At 39.0% G+C, this 23954-nt stretch overlaps 2 protein-coding genes across 2 annotated transcripts; one reads left to right on the top strand and one right to left on the bottom strand.

Annotated features, from left to right (window-relative positions):
• The first annotated feature begins 896 nt into the window (after positions 1-896).
• On the top strand, positions 897-3656 carry LOC115755529 (cytochrome P450 85A-like). The gene is made up of 9 exons (XM_030694972.2): positions 897-1240; positions 1460-1787; positions 1890-2039; positions 2162-2407; positions 2502-2588; positions 2705-2783; positions 2911-3017; positions 3112-3236; positions 3335-3656. Exons 1-9 carry the CDS (start codon positions 1047-1049, stop codon positions 3420-3422), a joined length of 1404 nt encoding a protein of 467 aa, XP_030550832.1. The 5' UTR covers positions 897-1046; the 3' UTR covers positions 3423-3656.
• Positions 3657-4785: 1129 nt separating this feature from the next.
• On the bottom strand, positions 4786-11178 carry LOC115755528 (probable tRNA (guanine(26)-N(2))-dimethyltransferase 2). Its single transcript, XM_030694970.2, has 12 exons — positions 10856-11178; positions 9632-9931; positions 9459-9546; positions 8939-9060; positions 8643-8782; positions 8479-8551; positions 7881-7969; positions 7674-7779; positions 6390-6602; positions 5745-5939; positions 5522-5599; positions 4786-5320 (listed from the first exon to the last, which is right to left on the bottom strand). Exons 1-12 carry the CDS (start codon positions 10943-10945, stop codon positions 5069-5071), a joined length of 1746 nt encoding a protein of 581 aa, XP_030550830.1. The 5' UTR covers positions 10946-11178; the 3' UTR covers positions 4786-5068.
• Between the last annotated feature and the right edge of the window lie 12776 nt (positions 11179-23954).

The following is a 23954-nucleotide window of genomic DNA, read 5'->3' as shown; positions in this document are numbered from 1 at the left end:
TATAAGAAACGAAATTGTTACTGCTGGAACCGAAAAACTCTCTCATCTCTCTCTCGTTTTCCCATGGTCACTGGAGACCCTGCTTGTGTCTTCTTGTGGTTAGTTTGGGATTTCTGGGGTGGATCTTCTTGGCACTTTTGACGGGCGTTGGAGAGCGCTCAAGAAAATTCTCAAGCCGAAAGCTGGATCACTAGCCTCGTCGATCGACCGACGGGATTCACGTGAAATTCAAATAATTAACGGCAGTGATGGATCCAATTCAATTGACCCGAGTCAGCAGAAGTGTTTCTTGAGCTCTTGGGCTGTTGGACTTGCTTTTTTCTTATTGGTTCAGTGGATGTTCCGTGCACATGTGCCTCTCTCTCTCTCTCTCTCTCTCTCTCTATCTAACGAATAATAAAAATGATTCCCAAATCATTTTCTTGGAGACCTCCCCGTGAGTCCACGACCCATCTTCAATAACTCTACCGTCGTAGCTGTGAGTAGCCTAACGTAGCACACTCCTCCGCTTGCCCACATTTGTCAACAAGTCAAACTGCGGAGGTGGTGTTGGGAGACGAATTGACTCCGCAGGGCATGTTTGCATGCAACTTTTTTCAAATCCACCGGTAGATCAGAATCTGATCACAAGATAGTCAAAGGACGTTCCCAACTTTTACTTTCGCCTTTGCCTTTTACTGTTGAGTTGAGCCGTGCGCCGTGTAAAAAGCGTTGATAAAGAAACCTTTCTTTTTCGGCTAAATCTAAAAATTCTTGGGCTTGCAGAGTCCTAAGAGGCTCCCACAGTTCGGCCCCTCTCTATACGCAAGGAAAAGGTTGAAAACCATAGGGTGACAACTTGGGTTCAGAGTCATTATGATAATGCAAGAGCTGATTGTGATCAATTTTAAAAAAGACCCTTTTGAACGATCTGGCTGATTTGCTTATTGGAATACAATTAAGGGGGGATTGCCACCCGCACTGGCCTATATATACACGTACTTACTTACCAGCAGAATGTAATCCCAGAGCTCTCCTGCTTGAGCTGAGCTTGCTTGAGAGCGTCAATGGCGGTTCACGTTCTGCTGCTTCTTCTGGCCTTCATGCTGCTCGGTGCATGCACTGCTTTGTTGAAGTGGAATGAGGTGAAGTACCGGAGGAAGAAAGGGTTGCCGCCGGGCACGATGGGCTGGCCCTTCTTCGGCGAGACCACAGAGTTCCTGAAACAGGGCCCAAGCTTCATGAAAAATCAGAGAGCAAGGTCATTTCATCACCCACTTCTTTGCATCACTGCATTCCTTTTCTGCAAAAAGATTAAAACTTTTGGTTCCACTCTCTACATTTTTGTGTGTAATGTGCTTCATCCTTTCCATTTCTCTTGAGAGTCTCTGGCTTTTTGTCCACTTCAATAGCTGCCGATTCGGCAATTTTTCCTATAATTTGGTCTGAGGTACCTGATCTTTTTTTATACTTTTGACAGGTATGGGAGTTTGTACAAGTCCCACATTCTGGGGTGCCCGACAGTTGTGTCCATGGACCCGGAGCTCAACAGGTTCATCCTCATGAACGAAGCGAAGGGCCTCGTGCCCGGTTACCCGCAGTCCATGCTCGACATATTGGGCAAGAGCAACATCGCCGCCGTCCACGGGCCCGCCCACCGGCGCATGAGAGGGACGTTGCTCGCCCTGGTCAGCCCCGCCATGATCAGGGACCATCTACTGCCCCAGATCGATGAGTTCATGAGATCCCACCTCAGCAACTGGGCTGATCATCACAACACCGTCGACATTCAAGAAAAAACCAAACAGGCATAGAGCATCATACGTGATACTGTTGATTCATCTAGTTCTTGACACTTGTAGTGTTCCGCTAGTGATCGTGTTCCTTTTCTTCTTCTTCTCCAAATTCAGATGGCATTTCTATCGTCTCTAAAGCAAATTGCCAGTATCGAATCCTGCTCGAAAGCCAGGGAGTTCATGGATGAATTTTTCAAGTTGGTCCTAGGAACTCTGTCCCTGCCTATTGATTTTCCCGGCACAAATTATCGCCGCGGTTTTCAGGCAAGTTAGCTCCCATTGTGATTGAAAGGAAGAGTTCAAACGGACATACTTTCTCCTATTTCAATCGAATTGACTTCATCATCTTCTTCTTCTTCTTCTTCTTCTTCTTTCTGTTTCTCTAGGCAAGGAAGAACATTGTCAGCATGTTAAGGCAACTTCTGGAGGAGAGAAGGGCTTCCGAAGAAACCCACCAAGACATGCTTGGCTATTTGATGAGGGAAGATGAAAACAGATACAAGATGACGGATGAGGAGATTATAGACCAGATAATTGCCGTTTTGTACTCTGGGTATGAAACTGTCTCAACAACAACCATGATGACCATCAAGTACCTGCATGATCACCCGAGGGTGCTTCAAGAACTAAGAGTTAGTATTCCTTCTCGGTTTTTAACTTCCGAATACGCTCGCCTCATTTATTTTCAATTTGCATGAAATTCTGACTTGCTTCGAAATCGGGCAGAGAGAACATTCGGCAATCAGAGACGCCAAAGAGCCTGAAGATCCGATCGACTGGAACGATTTCAAGTCGATGCAGTTCACACGTGCGGTAAGACGCAATGCAACATACACTCGTCTAGGAAAGGATCATTATGTGATTTTGAAAATGAAAACAGGAGTCATGTCTCACTGTGCATGCTCTGATTTTTTTCCCCCCTTGTGCAGGTGATCTTTGAAACATCCAGATTGGCCACTGTTGTAAATGGGGTGTTGAGGAAAACTACTCAGGATATGGAACTCAGTGGTAAAATTTCAAATGATTCCGAGAATTCTCGGTATTGTAACATAAGATTGTTCCAGCCATAGCTCGAAACAACTGAACATTTCTTTTAATGATCAACTTCATATGAACCTGTGATTCTTTATCGCAGGATTTACAATTCCAAAGGGCTGGAGAATATATGTTTACACGAGGGAGATAAACTACGACCCTCATTTGTACGAAGATCCCCTCGCTTTCAATCCATGGAGATGGATGGTTCGTGTCGATTAGATCACAACCCTCAGAAGTTTTCTCTTGCTTTTATTTGCACGAAGATTGTTGACCCTGATAACTGCAATTCTTTACTTAGGACCGAAGCATGGAATCACAAAACTACTTTTTACTGTTCGGTGGGGGCACGAGGCAGTGTCCCGGAAAGGAACTCGGGATCGCTGAGATTTCTACATTTCTTCACTACTTTGTAACCAGATACAGGTAAAAATCATATACCATCAATGTGTTCATCAGCAGACACGAGATGATTGACTTGGCTGACATGTGAATGAACGGAATTTGATTCATTTTCTGTGCAGATGGGAAGAAGTTGGAGGAGAGAAACTGATGAAATTTCCGAGAGTTGAAGCACCAAAGGGATTGCACATTAGAGTCAGATCTTACTGAGCTTTTCTGTAAAAGGGACAACATGTAAAGAGAAACACATTTGTGAATGACTAGATCTCTAGTTAGAAATTACCGGTTATGAATAGACCGGTGATCAGACGACCACTTGCCTACTTATCCCTGCGTCCTTGATTTGCACGTTAATGATAGTTCCGTATAAGGAGGTACACATGTAATTGTGCACATGAGATTCAAATGATATGGGTGAGAGTCGAGATGCCATTCACCAAATCTGAAAATATATTAAGGCCAAATACATTCTTGCGAGCACTAATCCGCAAGACTTCTTTCTCTGGCATCGTTCATCCAGTTGAGCATACATTGTGCCCGAGAAAACTGTTCGATTTTCCAGGAAAGTTGATTGGTCTACCTTAAGACATACCTGGTCCGATGTGAGTTAGCTGTTGTGTTTGACACTGCAAGAAACGGGATGGTGAATTACTGCACCTCTGTGCAAACAGGTGAGAGTAAAAGCCGAAGCACAGGAGTTTCCTGCCTGACTTGTGTTCACAGATAGACCATGGAACATGATATCAACCAGACCGACCGGCAATTCCAAGTTCCAGAGACCCGCTTAGAACCAAATTGGCAGGGCCGCGGGATGAGCCCTCTCAACCCAACAGTTATGATCTGATGAATCCAACTTGATTAACAGTTTGATGGTGATGGAAGGCATCCAATTTCGCTAAGCGGGAGGTTTTAGTTCGTCACAGAAATAGGCCACAATGAACGAGTGATTCTGATTGTACAATCGGGCCAAAGAGATTAAAGCACTCAATGTTTGGATCAGGTTTGCTTTTGATAGATGGATTTCTGTCTCCAAGTTACAGTGAACGAGGATTCAGAGAACCTCGAACCAGACATTTCACAAGGTAATGCAAATACCATAAAATTTGGTGGAAATTAGCAGGAGCACTTACTATAAGCAGTGAACCAAGTGATAATTTCGAGGATAACACGGTATCTGTTCCAAAACCAGAAACCCTGGCAGTTCATTCTCTACACAATCATTGAGTAACTAAACGAACAAGAAACGCAATCGAACCGGCCCATCTTATTGTACTCAAATCATTTGCAGAATCTTGAGTATAATTCCAAGCATAATGCCAGAAGAAGAAGAAGAAGAAGATGCAAAGACTACCATTTCATCATCAAAACGCAATTATTGTAGCTTGATGTCCCAATGACATTCATAAACAAAACATTCAAGCTACAGTGTTAATCCTTCCCAGCTTCATCAAGTTCCTAACCTACTGCTGAAATATCGTTTATCATAAGAATAAGGCCCTCAAGAATATGTTGACAGAAGATAGAGAGGGAATAGAAAAAGAAGAGAGACAAGTATCTGATGTAAGCCGAGACGGAGGCTAAGCAAACAATTTTATATGCACATTCTTAAGGGAGGAAAAGCTTCACTGGGCCAAAGACCATGGTTTAAGTTACACAACCATGGAGCTAAGGCAGGTAATAAATCAATTGGAAGTTCTAGTTTCTATGTCACATTACAAGAATAAATGACAATAAAGCGCCACAAATAAGGCAATCCTCCATTGGAGCCTGCCAAGCAGAACACGAGATCAAAATTTGTGACGACTGCAATTCCATAGAATTTAAGCCCACCTCAGACATACTCTTTTTAGTCAATATCATGAAACTAAGGTGGGATCTGCTGTCTTTTGACGCTTAGCTTCGCGGGGAGCCTCTTCATCATCATCGTCGTCATCATGCTTGAGAGATCCATTTACCGCCTCTGGACCCAAAAGAGATACGTGCTTGCTGGTGATTTGACGACCTGCCCTCAGCTTTGGACCCCAATGCCTTTCAGGGTTTGGAAGGAAGCGCGCGACCTTCTTGGCTTGTGCCTTGCTCAGAGATGCGACAGCTCGAGCAAAATTCGCCTGCTCCAAACAATCTTTTTAATTAAAAGAACCGCTACCGACAATTAAGACATCTTATTGGTGATTGGCGTGCTTGCCAAGACTGTGCACCCACATGAATCATATTTTCATAGCATAAGGAGGGAACTGTATAGCTCGTGCATGTATGTAAAAGAGAAACAAACAGAAGAAAAAAAGGAAGGACTGTAAGAGGAAACGCACTTGGAAAGCTGGTTCCTTGGCCAGTATCACACTTCCTGGCTGATCTGGAGGCTGTTCTTTGACAGGATGACTTTTAACCTACAAGAGAAATACAACATAAACTCTATGGACGTGTCTTTATGACAATGATAAGTGACCATGTCTGAATATATCACGGAAACATCCATGGGGGCATCTATCATCCTCCAGTTTGTAGCCCAAGAAGAATCGGGAGAGTCCTTACCCAGCAACGCATGATGTCCCAAATAACATCCATGGGAGCATCCGTCTTCAGCCCCAACGGATTCACGTGAGTTCCAGAGATTCTATATCCAGCATTAATAACGGCAGAACGGAAGATAACTGCTGATGGCGAGGTGCATTTTAGGGTGGCACAGAGATTGTGCAAACTTAAAAATAAAGGAATATCAGGCAGTTCCTGCAGAAACATCCTCCAAGAATTAACACGTTGATCAACCCAAAAAAGTAAAGTACAATTGTAATGAGCAAGCAGCACACTGATTAAAGCTTGTATCTGTCTGCACAAATAAAACTGCGTAAAATTATGTAATCAAAGAGTGAGGGAGCAAAAGCACTTAAAGGTTAACCTCCACGAAACAATTGTTCAAAAGAAGCCACAGTAGTATAGTGACACGTAAAAGACCCAATTACTTCACCGGATCAGATAATGAAGCCATACAAGTTCATTCAATTTGGTTATTAAACATTATCATTTCTAGAACCCACACAATTGCCAAATTTACAGTTGCAGAGAGATGAGGCCATGTGACTTCTGCAAAAGCTATTACCTTACAATTGCAGCTCTTAGTTTAAGGTCATGCGACTCCCAATTCACTTAGATGAAGATGAAAAAAGAGGACAGGTTCACCTCTGAGATTGTTGTCAGAACAGCAGATATACGATCATAAGCAGGATATCGATCCTTCATGGTTTTCAAATCTGCAAGTATCGAAGTCACCCATTCGTGATCATGGATAGGCGCCGACCATATAGGACCTCCCATATTAAATTTCTTCCCACAGTCGGTGCATTCTTGAGGGACAACAGGACCAAACCCAGGTAAATACCTCACGCTGTTACTCTGGAGGGGCAAAATCGTTTAATCAACACATTGACTAGAATGACTGAAAACAAGAAACTAAAGATGCTGAGCATTGACATAGATAGTGAAAATGAACTTAAAAAAAGGTTTTTCATTTATAAACACACAGATAACCTTGTCACACAACCAAGCGGCCACAATAATTGAGTTAGAGCAGGAGCAGAAAGTAATTAAAAATTTTAGTACAAATGCTTACACGGTGTCTTGGACACTATTTACAGTTGCAAACTTAAATTGATTTCAACCTCAGATTCGACATGTGAATCCTTGTTCCAGCCATTCAATTTCATAGACCTATCAAATGACAACTAGAACTAATAACATAAAGTAGACCAAGCCTGTGCTCTCTCTCCGGACAAACCCAGGAACACACATGTGGCATTGGGACGAGGAATTATGACATCCTATAGGGAATATTCGGGTGCTTGAACAGCTCCACACACCCTTTTCTGGAGGAAAACCTAAAATAGAGACTAAAAAGTGAAACACTTGAAACTACTTAGGTACAAATGATGCTCTGGCATTGTTCTCACCCCATTTAACTTAATCTAGCTCAAAAGACAAGAACTTCACATGTTTATCTCGAAATATGCTCAAATCACCTTTAAATACAGATTCAACCAATAGGGTAGAGAACACTCCAAACATCTCCTACTTAGATTTTCATTATACACAATGCCAGAAAATCGACCTTTGCTCTCAAAATGAAAATTAAACAATAGTTAAGGAAGCAAATTAGTATAAATGCTAATTCCAAATAAATAGACCTAATATGACAGCAGAAACATCTATTCTGTGAACTTGATCCCATGAGTAGCCAAAAGAAAAATGAGCATCAAAATGCAATGCTTAAAAAGAAAAACAATTGAACCATGACTACAAGAATAATTATCATAGGTTAAGCCTCATGTACTCAAGCATGCCACTAGTCTTCTGCATTTTTTGGAGCGTAACATTGTTAAAGACCAATTAGTAATCTCAGGTCAAGCAAGTTGTAACATTCCCAATCAACTAGGTATGTGACAAAGCACTCTCAAACAGAATACAAACCTTGGAAACTGTTCTTCCAATCTGCTGAAGATGAAAAGAATCACAACCAGTGCATTGATAAACATATGACAGCTTAAGGGGAGTATTCTTCATTGCACTTGCCGAACTGCATCAATTACATCAGCCATCAGACCATGATAGAGACTAATCCATAGTTACAAATCATATTCCACCAACATCCTAATGCAGATCAGGTTAACCACCTACGTGTATATCCGGACAAAAACTCGTATGTAGAAGTCCATCTGAACAGATAGCACGGGAACAATGTACCGCTTGTACCGATTTGCATGGCTCTGTGTAACAAAGAAAAATGAAAAATTGACCAGTCAGTTTTGAACTTCTCGAGAGATACCAAAACAGTGACCTTGGAAAGACAGAAAAGTTGAGGTTCATATGTCCCTTCAAAAACTTTTGGGTGTAACCACCATCTAACACACTGATATCATGTAGATTACAGATGATAGATGTGCATTCCTAAAAAATTCTGTAAGCTCAAGGAAATATTGCATTCAAGTTCCTTTCAGAAACAACCACACCTAAGCCTAGCACTTGAACTGAAAAAATAAAAGCGTAGATGCATGCTTCCATAAATCTCCTGCTCCTGTAAATGTGGAATTAAATTAATAATTTCACTCAGGGAAAGATAGCAGTTGCTCAATTATATTGGAAAAGATAACTGAGACACTACTTTTAGTTACTGAGAAATCTTTTTATGAGACAAGCCTGATGTGATCCTTGATCAAGATTGACTTTTATTTTTTAGCCAGACATCAAGACTGACATGAGAAACACTAAAAATTACCTCAATGCAGGCTAGAAGGATCCTCAAAGCCATTTCATGGCAATACTTCCCTCTTAGTGGATAGGAACCATATCTAGATTCCATAAAGAAAGACATAAGCGGATATAATGGATTCACTTAAGAAAATTCAAAGTGAGAGGAAAGCAAGAACTTCAGAAACTTACTTGGAATAGCAAACCTCGCCATTTCCACCACAGAGCACAGCCATGTCAGTTGCTGTGCACATCAGCATTCCCCCATCAACAGCGGATTGAACAGCGGAGTCTAAGAAAACAGAAGGAGAACCATATGGATCAAGATCAACCTGAGACGAGACAATACAGGGTGAATGAGGTTCATTATGAAAAATATCAAAAATTTTGATGAAAGCAGCCACAATTGATGATCTATTATCCTCAATAAGGACCAGCCCGAAGTCAGTTAACAAATATAAGACTTGGGTATAAAACAGCTCCCATACCACATCAAACTCTTTTGGGTGGGTGAGCATGAATACTCGAGCATCAGCAAGATGTGATTCCACCTTTGAACAAGCAACTGAACCGTTAAATTTAATGTTACGCCTGCAAGCTTCAACTGACACTGCAGGGGCAATAAAAAGAGATATTAATGCCTGTATGCAGTATGTACAAGATGCACGGGACAGCAAAGAAGAATGTCCAAACACATGTTAAAGGGAACACATTTACCCACGAACGTTACCCAAAGTTGGATAGAGTAAATTCATCCAAATGAGAAAGGAAATCAAAGTACAAGATCATAAAATGAATGGACATTCAACAGGCACCCTGCCATGTGAGGCACATGCAGATAGACGAAAAAGGTAGAGAAAAAACTTCCTCTTCGCAAGTGACACGAGTGCAAATATGCATCCTAGTAAAGGACGAATCACTACATGCATTACCAAAAGTAAAAACCATCGTGAACTTTTAAGGAGGGGGTATCATCAAAATTAAAATCCCATCCCAAATTGAAGCAACCTTTATCGTTGTCTAGGGCCACAACTTGACCAATCCCTTCTACTTCACGGGCATATCTTAGAGCTCTTAACCCAGATGCTGATAAAGCCTTCAGTCACAAGGAAATGATCAGAATATGCAGCATTATTTCATGAGTGAAATGAAATAAGAGAGGAACACTGGTTACGGAGTACCTCAAGAACTCTTGGTGGCTTCAGCTCTCTTTTCCCATTTCCATTTGTGCTCTCAGGAATGTCCTCGTGGACACTGCACGGTTCTTCTTGAGGCGTCTCGTCAAGCATTTCTTTCTCTCCATCACATTTTACATCATCCATTGGCAGTTGATTGGGTGCTGATTTTGAAATAGATTCCGAATTTTTCTCAAGTACCTTTTCTGCTGATTTTGTCCTTCTTGTCAAGAATGCCTCATGCTCCAGCCTTCGTTTTTCTATAAATGTCCTCAGAACCGCAATGGATAAGTCCCTATTGTTAACCTGATTACAAGAGAGAACAATCAGGGGCCTTTCAAGGAGTAATTAAATACAAGAGACATCTACAACTTATATTATATTATATATATCTGTTGCACTTTTCTAAAGGAAAGCTACTAGTAAAAGTATAATGCAGGCATGACATGACATTTTCAAGGAAAGCTTTTGCATGTGTAAAGAAGCTACAATGAGATCAATGAAAATCCCCCTCACACTCACTAACTGGACAACTTGTCGAATAAAAGAAATAGAATACTGCCCACCAAAATGACACTAGATAGATTCATCTTTTAGTTTTAAAGAAGCGATGACTTTCCATGCCAAACTTTTTCTGATGCGGGAAGTACATATGGTCTTGTTTTTATCCCATTCACCACATCTGGTGCATTTAGTAATTTCTCACACCATAAGCCACATCGATTATAAATCAAGTATACCTTGGTGCCACTTTGCAAAAGAAGTTCATTCATTCAACGATGGCAAAGTTACAGATTCTTTAAATTGGCTGTTAATTAGCTAGGCACCTCAACTAGAACATCTTGGAAGGGTACCAAAACAGTAACAAGACATTGCTCAAGTTGGGTGCAGCTATTGGAATAATCACCAATGCCCAAACTTGAAACAGGAAGAAGCATTCAGGAATTTACACTTGACTTCTCACTTCCCAGCTAAAAAACCATTTTTTGGGCAGTTTAAAAAAGATTGTCCCTACACAGCCCACTAAAAATTAAGCGCGCCATCACATGCCAAACTGAATCGGAGCGCCAGAGACCATACCAAACCAGAGTCTGACTTACCTCCCTCTCATGATACTTGGAGAAACTCAGCAAAAGGTATATTTAAAGCATTGAAGAATACCACTAATCAATCAAAGAGTCAAATCCCTTAAACACGAACAGGCAAAAAGAAGGGGTGAGGACTACGCACCTGGGTCTTGTTGTAAAAGACTTCATTTTTAGCGTGCATGAGAATCTCCGCTTCTCCTTCTTTGATGATCTTGAAGTCGTTGAGATCCATCGACACGGCTCGCTGCCTATAACGATGCAAAGGCGATTCGCAAATCGTGGTCTCTCCCGGAGTTCGTGCAGAGGCGGGTCGATAATCGCTGTGGACGGAAGGAAGAAGGTGGGACGACGACGGTGGGTTCTTCACCCGAGCTTGTGAGGTTGAAGGGAAACGTGAAAGCTCGGTGGTTATGATTTATGGGACGACACGAGCTTTGTCTATGATGACCAGTCGAAAAACCCTACCAGTAGCAGCACCAGTGACCCCTCTCTCCCACTCGTGCCTTCTCAGTTTTCGTGCCTCCGGACGAACGTGCGATATAACTTTTCTTTTTTCGAAAAATAAAAGAATTCGTATTATTCATAAAACGATTTTCATTATCCATCAAAATATTTCAATATGAACGATTGCCGATATAAAACTATTCTTTTTATTAATAAATTACTTTCAAATGATATCAAATAGTCATTTTTAAGAAAATAATTTTTAAATTATTCATTTTTTGAAAGATAAACGAAATCATTAATTGAAATTTTGACTATTACTTGTTACATTCAAGTTTTATTATTCAAGGTTTATTCAACTTTTTTACTCCCTTCGGTGATGGTATTGGGGACATCAAACATAGATGCGCACCGTCGGAAAGAAAAACCGTCTCAATAGATAAAGTTCTCGGTGTGTACTCATTACGAAAGATAAATTTAGTGATCGGTCGCCGAAGGCCGCCTATTATGGTTTGAAGAAGTCATAAATCTCCTCTTTGAGTTTGTAACTCATAACCTTATTTTGAAGATTTCTTTTATTATCCGTAGCTTGTTTTGTTCTGAAATTATCTTGGATGTATTTTTGTTTGGAGTTAAATTGCGAATATTTCTGCTTGTATTTTGAGCAAGTGAATGAAATAAAAGGTTACTTTTAACAACAACAAAAAAACATGTCATTCATGTCAATTAGTCTTGGATTAGTTTTGGAATCAAATTTGGTTTAATTTTTGTGGAAATGACTAAATAGGAATCTTATAAACCGTAAAAAAAAAATCAAAAAGCTTTTCTTTGGTATTGATTTATTATTTTACAAAAAAAAAAAAAAAAGGTTAGACTACGCAGTTAAAACATTGTGTCAACATGCAATAGAAAAATCTCGCCATGTGGTTAGGGGTGAATTTGGAATCTGAAATCTACTCATTAATATAGGTTCCTCATTTTATGGAACCTAAAATCTACCCCGCATTTCGACCAAAAAAAAAAACTTAACTTGCATATCCCGAAATTTGGAATCTAGCTTGTCACACGTTCCGGGATCCGATTCCAGGATACTCGGGAACCTATCAATTTCAATTTGTTCTTTTTTCTTTGATATTTAATTAAGCAAAAGAAGAGTGAGCGGAACAAAAAATAAAATAAAATAAAAGTATCTCATCTTTCACTAACAACAATCCATAAAAGATGGACACGTAAAATAGATGAACAATCGATAGAATGAATACTGTTGGCAAAAAGCTTTCCATAACTCATATCATGGAACTTCTTGACTTTTGAATTTTGGCCACCAATAGACCGAAATTCATTGTAGTTCATATAAAATTCAATCCTATAATAGAACTTCTTGCCAACACTGTTTCATTGAATACGTAAAATAGAAGAAACAATAAAAAGTTCAAAAGATGCGATATAAAAATCTAAATTATAGATCTTCAAATCCTCAATGATCAATGAAAAATTGCTCTAAATTCTAACCATTTGAAATCAAACGAAACAACAAACATAGTTAATCACTTTTTTTTTTGGTCGAAACATATTTAATCACTTAATAATAGTTTTAAATTAAAACTACTATTAACCAAACTAAAATGATTATTGGAAAGCCTCACCACATATAGTAATTCCACTTCAAATCGTAAAATCTATTCCCGATGATAATCTCTTCATTAGTACAATCCATATCTAAAAAGAAGAAAAAATTAAATAAAACATTCATTTAAGAGATATCCAAAGGAATTACATTATGTAAATATCTAAACATCACTAACGTAACTCAAACTCTTATGCATTCTCAATGCACTCTTCAACATTAATCGGCATACGAATGTCTCTTAACCAATGCAAATCAAAGCTTCCGATGTACTAAAAGTCAACTTTGAAGCAACGGTAGTTATGAAATAGACAAAATATCTCGAGTCATCAAAGATAGGATTTTATATTTTGAGCCAGTAGTCTTCCACCACATCAAAAAGTCAAGATCAAGAGCATCTTCATCTTCAAGATACCAATCAAGCTCAAATTTGTTGTCATCTACACTTTCTTCTTCAAGAGTATAAAGGTTTTCCACCAAGTTTGGATGTCATACGTGCTATTACATTCATTAACATTGGCATTGGAACCACTACTATTAGTACTCAAACTTTGGCCACCACAATTTTGATTATTTGAAGCAAAAGATTGCTCATAAAATTTATACAAATGCTCCATTGTGTTCTTCACCTTATCATACATTTCATTTGTAGCACCCCCACTTCGGGTATTACCATCAGAGCCGTGACGTCCCAGGTCACCACATCTATTTATTAAGGTTAATTCAGCATTTATTTCCACGCAATGGAAATTTTCATTGACAAGTCAGAATTATCAAGTTACTTACAAGCCACAAACTACCATATCATTACAAATATTTACATACATAAGTTCATACGAGTTACATTAGCCAATTTGACTAGTGTCAATATGGAAATGTTATCCTAGTGATCTCATACGTTGCCTAGCCCATCTGTGTGCCAACATACCACATTTTCTAGTCGTCCATAAGCCAAAATACCACAACCACTAATTCCAAGTCTACGGTCTTCTAAAATATCTCGGTAGCCATCTCAATAGGGAGGCAGTAGCAAGTACCCGGGAAATCGGAAACGAACCCATGTTGTCAATCTAAAACATTGAATACCACAAGTGTAAGTTACCTTAGCGAGTTAAATTCGATTCCTCTAACGCCCGCTTGAACTGCAATACCATTCAGTCTACGCCCGCTTGAACCGCAATACCATTCAGTCTGCCCCCAAATAGCAATCGGCCCCCAGACGATTATTAGCAGTTCGTCATTGGATCAATCACACACACACACACCATATAGACACATGGCACACGTATGTCATGATATGCACATGTATGCACTCCCAATGCTACCTCAGCCGTTCACCACCTTGAGTGGTTATTATCTCGCAGTACTTTTACTATTACCCGGTTCCGTATCCGGCTTCCATGAAAATTCCCAGTCATGGCAATCCTCCCTCCAAGGCTTCACGTTATTTTACGCGGTCCACCTGATGCCACTTACCAGGGCATCCCGTATTCCTCGGGGTAAATCTGAGCTCATTTCCATGGCCCTCGGCACACCAACTCCAATCCTTGAATATGGAATGAAGATGCACTAATGCAACAGGAAATTCATCTCACAGTACACCCAATTTTATAGTTCACAAGTTGAGGGAGTATCGCATACGTTTTCGGACGTGATATTTACACAATACCCGCAACGGTCTCAAGGAACTCCTAGGGTACTCTTCACATTTTGAGCATTCTAAAACATTCGAGTTTACCATATTTTGAGCATGAAACCTTAAGTAACCACAGATAAATAGCCCCATCAGAACGTCAAACTAAGACACCCGCCTTTGGAACCAACCATTTTCCTTAACTAGATAAGGACCAGTTTCTATTCAGCCACCTCGTATAGCTGTATCAAGCTAACAACTTTACGGCCTCTCACCGAAAACTCCCTTGGTCTCGAACCCTACGTGTTTATTATTCATCCGCTAATTCATATTGCATATCGCATGTTCTTCGACCAATTTAACTCAACTAACCGCAATTTAAGGACTGGTTAAATATTGGTTCCTAATAATAGCAAGGGTACATAATCCATCGGATTCGCATCAGACTCTTGAGGAGTCACTATCGGATTGATTTGCGGCCCGTAACCTCCACTGAATTCACTCTCAATTTTTGTTGTCATATAGGGACGGTAGGTAAGCAAAACTCACGATACATGTGGCCACTCCAGACTACTTTCCTTGACCCATATACTGACACATAACCAGCAAATTTCTCATTGTCTCAAGCTGATATCTTTTCTCGTACTCATCCGATTCAGTCTTAAGATTTTTCATTTCTTTTCTTTTTCAGTTCAGTCTAATTGATCACAATCAAGGGTATACCCTTCAAATGAGAGTGAGAGGAAAGGAATTCAACTCGCTTGGATTTGGAAATTGGCAAGGAAAGTGGCTTGCGGCAAGATTCCGAAAGTAGAGAGGAGATTAACTGGGAGCCTTCACAATTATACCCTTCAAATGAGAAACGTGAGCAAGCCCCTTTCCCACCCTTCGTTCGATTTATAGATAGTAGAAAGGAGACAAGGGAATGATTACTTCTCATTCCCAAGGTTTTTAATCATTCTGCCCTTGGTGGGCTTGTAGAGGAATTAAAACAGATGGCAATCCCCATTATGTAATATTTGTAACCTATGCGTATTAGCCTTCCACCAGCCCTTTTCGATTTGTGAGCACTCCACTTTTCCCTTTATCAGCCGCACACACTTGCCACCTCATTTCCTTTTCTTCCACACATTCCTTGGCACCGCTTGAGCAGATCATGGTGCTCCACTTCCAAAACCATCATGAGCTTTTTAGGGGTTTGCAACTACTTGCCAAATGGCAACTACATTATATCCACATTGCATCCTCATTTGGCGTTTCACCCTACCTCTCTTCAAGTCAGGTTCCTTTGCTGCCCAAATTTCAATCGGTGCTTTCCAATTTCAGCGACCGCAATGGATAGGGTTCTACCCTCTCTCCCCTATGCCAATTATAAGTCCCTAAGAGCTTAGGAATAATTTGCCAAATGGCAAATCTCGTTATTTTTCCCACTAATACTCTTTGGCACCTCCCACTTCTTCATCTTATAGTAGCGTTGATCACCTCCATTTGTTGTCCCATGTTCTATCAATTTTATCCATGACTCACATGTATCTATGAATACATGCATATGTCCGTACCCGCTAATTCGGTGCGACTGCGATAAAAACGATTTCTGGACATTACCATATCTTTAAGGAAACTAAAGCAAAATGAAATGTGGAGTTCGGCTAGTTAACGATATCAGGCGGATTATACTAAGTTGGGAGGTTAATCATGAATTCCATTTTCTCACCTTTCTAATGATTATCTTCAGGCGAGTCAAGAAGAGAATATGACATATGGCATGTTCCTCACACACACTCTCATGCAGCAGCTCACTCGTCCATTTAAGTTTTGCGACAGCTCCCCTCATTTCTTGACGGTAAATTCCACGAGCCTTGGGGAAACATGATGGAATTTTGCTTCCCAAAGCTCATTATTACTTCATGCATCCAAGAATGATGATGGCCGGCCATGTAAACTACTACCTGCCAAGTGTTTATTCTTTCATATTCTCAACCATGCATGGCATTTCTATCTCCCTTCCATAATTTACGTACAGCCTCCTAGTTTGCCGTCCTCCTCCCGGAACCTTAGTTATAAAAATTAGTTATAGTCCATAAAAATTACTCTCCTCTAACTTTGCTCACAATCAGCCAGTTAGTCCTTGAGTTGCTAATCTAATTTAAATAAACGCCCACAGCTGACTTTCAACCTACCAATCCGTTTTCCAAGTTCGGACTTATGATTGCGCGTATCGCACGCATTCGGATATCTAAATCAAAGTCTACCACCCTAGGGTTGCACGATTCCAACGATAAAATTTGGCGTCATTTTGGTCGTTCGTTAACTTGTGACATTGTGCAGCCTCTAGGTTGACTGCGCCCTACGTAACGTATTGCTAATAGATTTCGCAATACATCCAAAATGACTTTCTCATAAGGTGAGGGACTCTTAATCTCGCCATGTTCGCCGCACAATGCTACCCTTCACTAAATATTTCTCAGGCTTTTTCTATGTCAAATTATACTGAAATCTGACAATAACCGAGTCCCTATTGGCAAGATAGCTCTACCTCAGTGAGCTAGTTCTTCAAGATGCTATATCATTTATTTTCGATTCATCTTTATAAATATTTCCATTACAGAAATTCACATAGTGTAACTTCTTTGAAAGATCTAATGCAACCACAATCAGCACCAGCATATTTACCTTATCTAAACTAGCATAACATTTTTCAAATTTCTCTTTCATTTTCATACCCATAGCTTCAAGCTTAGGATCCAAAGAATTCTCCGCGTCTTTCAAATATTTAGACAAAAGAGCCGGCCCCTCCAAATATTCAGTTGAAGAAACATATGAGCTTCCCGACATCCGTTTAGTAGCTTCATAGAACCTATTCTAGAAACTTGAAAAGAACAATGGCATTTTTCCAATCATCATATTTAGGAAGATCATGGTTAAGTTTATTTGTGAAAGAAAAATCCTCTCCTTCCATTCTTTCAAAGGCTTTTTCTGCATTCTATGACGGTGTCTAACATGAGGTAAGTAGAGTTCCATCTAGTGGGGATGTCAACATAAACCAAACCATTGTAGTGATCCTTTCACTCTCAATGCAAAATTGAAATGTTTTAGCTTTCATTGGAGAACTCCTCACATACTTAACCACATTTCAAACACATGCAATAGAGGCACCTACCATAGTCAAACCATCTCTCACAATCAAATTTAATATATGAGTAGTGCACCTCATATGTAAAACATTACCATCTAAGATCGATATTCTCTTGAATGTTTATCCTTCAAATAACCAATTGCAACATCATTCAAATTGGCATTATCTACGGTGATTGTAGACACCTTTTTTTTCTATTCCCAACTAGGATACACATTTCTCCATCATTTTTCCAATCTCCCTACCCCTTTGACTATGCATCACTATTGGATGATTCTTCTATGGAACTTCCAATTTCATCAATAAAATGTGCAGTGAGACACAAATAATTTAAGTTTTGAATGGAACTCCATGTAACGATCGTGAATGCGATCCTAGAATCACACTTACCAAAGTAATTCTTCAATTAAGTTCTTTCACTAAGATATAACTTCATACAATCTCTAGCTACTATAAATTGTGATATATGTTTAAAGAGAGGTTGTAATTCAGTGACATACTCATGAAATCCAACACGCTCAACCAAGGAAAAAGGTTGATCAACTATGATGAACCGAGCAAACTTTTACCTACAACGATCTTGATTAAACATCCAAGTCATTAAGACACTACCAGTATTGAGATCTCCCCCTACCCTTCCACCCATATCTACATTACGTACTATAAGGAATTTATGCCTCTTATTTGTTGGAAAAATGTTAGATAACATATAGAAATAACAATCGTAGGAAATAGGGGCGAGCAAAAAAATCATGATCCATCCAAATCAGACCGAACCATAACCAACCGATTGATTTTGGATGATAACTGCCGGGTATGATCCGGTTGCCGATTACAATTTTTTGGAACCAACGACTACCGAATCGGTTTCCAATTTCAAGTGGAAACCATTCAATCGGCCCAACCGAACCGGTTCTTTTATATAATACAAAGAAGCCATCTCCCTCAAAGGCTCTTACTTGCTTCACGAGCCCAAATACCCATGCATGCCACAACCGCACGAACCAAAAGTAAAGTTCCTAGCATCAATCTTAGTCTCCCTTGGTCTCGATCTACTCCCTTTCAATGTCGGACTCTCGATCTGTTTGACCTTTGCTCCCAGGTTCTCCTCGGCTCTCTTCGCTCCTCGCACTTGCATGGTGATGGTGCGAATCACATGGTCACGTCTATTTGTTTGCCACCTGAGCTCTCTATTATGTGTTACCTCTGGGTCCGCAATCGCCTTGCCTTTAGCCCCTCTTGCAATCATTAGCCTTGCCTTCCTCTCCTGTAAATCCTCACTACTTAGTACGTAGTCATTCCTCTCCGGACTCCAACGACATCATAAGCTTTAAGTATTTGCCATAGAAGCATTACAAGTCAAGCCATTCAAGGGACAACTTCTATGCTAGTTATGCTAATTGATATGAACTTTTGATATTTACATGATTGCACCGTGAAATATTCTTTCAGTAGAGAATTAATCTAATAAAGGCATTCAAGGGATAGCCTTGCATCCCACCATTAACTGTACCTAAAAAATCCTAAGACAAACTCATCTCAACAAAGATTCAAGGAGCCGAATTTACAAATGTTACCATCATTTATTAAGCACATTTCACCCACCAAGTATTCCCAATCGGATGGTTTGTTCATATTATCTTGTTCCATTTTGACATTCTATTCATCCGTTATCATAGAATTCACATCATAGACCTATGTGCTCATGAACAAGTCATTGACCACACCAAGCTCTTGTTTTTTCATTCGGGATCTATTAACATGTCAATGAATCAAGAGATGGAGAAGGATTTGATGAGGCATCCAACACGAACAAGGTAACCGAACTTGAATCTTGTCCTTCTAGTCCTAGGAAGTGAAAATCGATGGCTTGGCTTCATTTTCATGAAGACCAAAAAAAGATGAACAGGAAAGTTATGATGATATGAAATTATTATGGGACCCAGTATTCATACCATGTTGATCATGGTGCTTCAATATGTTGAAGCATGTGAATAAGTGCAGAAAGAATCCCACAATATAGACAAGGAGCAAAAATTATTTACATCACATAGAGTAGGTAGGACTCAAGCAATAGGTAGAAATACCAATACTGGTAGTGTTTTAACTACATGCAAGTTTGATCTTGATCAAGAGAGTTGTGGGAAAATGCTTGTTTAGATTATTATAATTGATGAACAACCTTTTTCGCTGGTTAAACGTGTGGGATTTCAAAATTTTATCAATAAGTTACAATCTCTCTTCATGCATTTGTCACAATTTGCTATGGCTAGAGATTGCATGAAATTGTATTTTTGTGAAAAAAAAAAAGTGTTGAAGTCTTCCTTTCATAAGCTTAAGTTTAGGATCACACTCACAACCGATACATGGAGTTCCATTCATAATATGAACTATTTGTGTTTAACTGCACATTATATTGATGAAGATGGAAATTGCACAAGAGAATCATCAATTTTGTAGTGATTTCTAGTCACAAGGGCAAGGGTATTGGGAAAGCAATTGTGAAATGCATCTACTATGGATAATGCTATTTCGAATGATACCACCCTTGGTTATCCGAAAAGATAATTTTCTAAAGAGAGTCTATTGATCTTAGATAGTGAAGTTTTACACATGATGTACACAACTCATATATTGAACTTGGCCATGAAGGATGGCTTGGCTGAGGTACATGATTCTATTGCATGTATTCGAAACGTGGTTAGGTATGTGAGGAGTTCTTCTATGAGAGCTCAAATATTTCAAGGTTACATTGAGAGTAAAATGACCACTTATAAGGGTTCGGTTTGTCTTAATGTCAGCACTAAGTGCAACTCCACTTACCTAATGTTAGACACCGCATTAAAGCTAAGAAAAGCTTTTGAAAGGATGAATGAAGATGATATTTCTTTCTCTTTTGAGCTTAATTTTGACACTCCGACTTCCGTTGATTGGGAAAATGCCATTATCCTTCCAAATTTTTGGACACGTTTTATGATGCCAACAAGAGGATGTCGGGGAGTTTGTATATCACTTCTAGTAAGTATTTTGACTAGATAACTTCTTTGTGTGATTATTTGAAAGAAACGTCGAAGGCTAAGGATCTTACGGTGAGAACTATGGGTGCAAAAATGAAAGATAAGTTCAAAAAATATTATGGGAGTTTCGAAAAAATAAATAAGATGATGTTGATTGTGGTAGTGTTGGATCCTATAAAAAAGTCGAAGTATGTGAGGCATTGTTATGGACTCATTTATGAAGATAGTGCAAGAGTCGATGAGATGTTTAATGAGACAAAGTTGACTCTAGAGCATTTGTTTAAATTCTATGAAAAATCTTCTCTTAGTTATTGTGACAAATATTTAGGTGGTGAACTTGTGATTGGTAGTAATCGCGATCCTAATTGCAATATGGGTAATCGAGAGAAAGATTTCAATTTTCGTGTGAAAAAGGCGTATGATGCCTTTATTGACAAGGAGAAAAAAGAGTATGAGGGTGATTTAATCGAGCTCGATTAGTATCTTAAAGCTAAACGTGAAGATGCTTGTGACCTTGACATTTTGATGTGGTGGAACACTGTTGGCCAAAAGTTCAAAATCCTATCTTGGATGGCTCGGGTTATTTTGTCTATTCTCGTAACTAACGTTGCTTTAGAGTTAACTTTTAGTACATCCAGTTGTGTGCTTGATAGCTTTCATAGTTCTTTGACTCTTAAAGTGGTAGAAGCTTTGATTTGCACTCAAGATTAGTTGAAAGCGATTCTTGAGCTAAGTATTGTTGAAGAGTGCATCGAGAATGCGGAAAAGTTTGAATCGGGTAAGTCCGTATCTTTTCTTATCTTGTAATTTTCATGTATTTAATAAATGCATGTTTTATCTAATAGCTTCTTTGTGTTAGATATGGATAATGTCAATGTGGAGATTAACAATACATAGAGTTTGCAAGTTGAAGTGGAAGGAATATATGTGGTGAGATTTTGCATTTTATTGTTTTATTCCCATTTGTAGTAATTCTTCTATACAATTGAAGTTGAGTAATTATACATCATCAACATCAACATCACCTTTATTCCAAACTAGTTGGGGTCGGCGGTCGATGAACCCAAAAATAAATAAAATAAAAGCAAGACCGATTGAGGGAAAAGAAATAAAAATAAAAATAAAAAAATAAAAATAAAAATATATGAATATATTATTTTGTTTTCAGTTGGTTACAACTTGGAGTCTTGGAGCAGTCTTTTCTTTTATGGATAAATTGAAGTTTCAAGTTAGAGATGACTTGTGGATCCTTTGTAAACTTGGTTCTAGATTCAAAGCTTGAGAAGTTGGTTTATTTCCGTTGGTTTATGAGATCTCTAAGCTTGAGAAGTTGCTTGCTTTTTCATTATTGAGAAAAGGAGATTAGTATTCAACTTCATTTATCCTCTATTGAGAAGTTGATTTATGTCATTTGCTTGCTTACTCTTGTGATTAGTTGTGGCAAACTTATTTTTATGTGTGATATGTGTTGTCTACTATGGATGCTTTTGAAAATGAAGCTTCAAAACTTTAGATGCATTTTATGTTATTAGGAAGAACAAAAAGTGGAGAGCATCGATTTTGCCTTTTCTTCCCTTTTTAATGCTACATGAGTCTGGGACTTGATCATGGCGGGGAGGGGAAGGGCTTCAATAAGTTCCAATATTTTTGGGATTTTATTTGTGTTTTTTTGGATTGCCATCCTGTTATTACTTTTGCTCCCCTTTCTACTGATATTATAGCTCTTCAAAAGGTTTTTGTCCGTCATGGTTTCTTTCCAGCAGAGTTGGTTCCCTTTAGCCACTTCCTTCAGGATCTATTTGGCATTTTTTTTTCTCACTTTTGGGGTGATAGAAAAGTGGATAATACAAGTAATCTAATGGCATTTACTTCAATAATAACGCACTGCCAAAATCCTAAGATGAGCCCTCCTACTTCAATCGCTAGGTGCTCCGTAAGACCATAATAAAGGACCGGACCCGGCTGGTGGTTCGATTATCGAGTGGATCCATGGAAAGAGCAGATGTTCAACGTTCACATTTTGCACAACCAATCCCTAGTAGGCGGTTCTCGATTTTAGGGTGGGAACTACCCATCTTGGAACGGGTCACACCTAGTAGGAAATATGTTGAAAAAGACAAGAAAAGTAAGAATAATTGTCTGAGGCATGCGAGCACTATCCTTAAGGATAATCCCATCCCTCGGAGTACGAAATTCGGTGAGTAATCCTTCTAGTGGCTATCATTCCAGGATACAATAGACATTCTTCTATATCCCGCACTTCATATTAAAAGAAACAAGAACAACGTTATATGTATAACTCATCAATAAAACGAAAGATATGTGGAGAAAATGAAAATTCTCTTTTTCAATCCAAGAATCGATAATTGCCGTTTGGAGTCTAATTTATATGCAAAACAAAAAATAGAGCGGTTAATAAAGAGTCGTAAATCAATTGGTAACTATTAAAGAAAATGACCGTTTGAAATTTTATAAAGACAAAATCAAACGTTACGAAACCGTTATTCGACCGTTATATGGTCATTAGAAAAACGTTATACCACCGTTAAAAAAATGACCGTTGAAAATAATAATGGCTAATTATAGCGACATAATTTCTATCAAAATCCTTTTATAGATATTTCAAAACTGTTGAAATATCTAAAAATTCCCTAATATTTCAAAGAAATTTGAAAAATAAAAATATAATAATGCTAGGTTATTAGAGCGTAATGCATCAAAATTGATGCTGATTAGGCTTTGAACCAGCCCTAAAAGGAATAAATATAATTCATGAAATCATTGGTGAAGTTTGAAACTTCTATGAACCAACAATTTGGAAAGTCCTATCTAACGAAGGGAAAGCGGTTCCAATGAAAAAGATAAGATGCCCCATCGAACTCCAATAACTCTATTATCCCTCTAGAGGTGCTCCAATGGCTATTTTTCTGAGGCTTATAAAAGGAGGTGGTGGTCCAAGCCAAAGGAGAACCAACCCGAACCGATTGAATATCCAAATGTTGCTCTAAAAATTGTTCTAGTCGAAAACATAAGTGCCAAATATCTTGTGATTATCCGATAGCCTTGTAATCATGCAAAACAAGTGTACATCCATGAGTAGTGAGGCTATATCAAGATAGTGTGATCTATTATGTGAAAAATCAGATGACATATTGTTTGTAAGTTGTGAGGCAATTTACTAGTGCATTCCAACTTGAGTTGTGGGCGTTAGTTGTGTAGAATGGAGGTAGGCTTGGTACATAAGCCGAACCACTATATATCCGGTGTGCCAATATTTTCTATCTCATATATTTGCTTATACATACAAGTACTACTTAGCGAAACATTTGCTCACCCGATCTTTTCTTTGTTACATTTGGTTTTCCACAAAAGTTTGAAAAAGAT

The sequence above is a fragment of the Rhodamnia argentea genome, chromosome 8 (genome assembly GCF_020921035.1).
Source record: "Rhodamnia argentea isolate NSW1041297 chromosome 8, ASM2092103v1, whole genome shotgun sequence".
In the NCBI taxonomy this organism is placed as follows: Eukaryota; Viridiplantae; Streptophyta; class Magnoliopsida; order Myrtales; family Myrtaceae; genus Rhodamnia; species Rhodamnia argentea.
The sequence above is the reverse complement of the archived record's forward strand: the minus strand, read 5'-3'. Positions and strand labels throughout refer to the sequence as shown.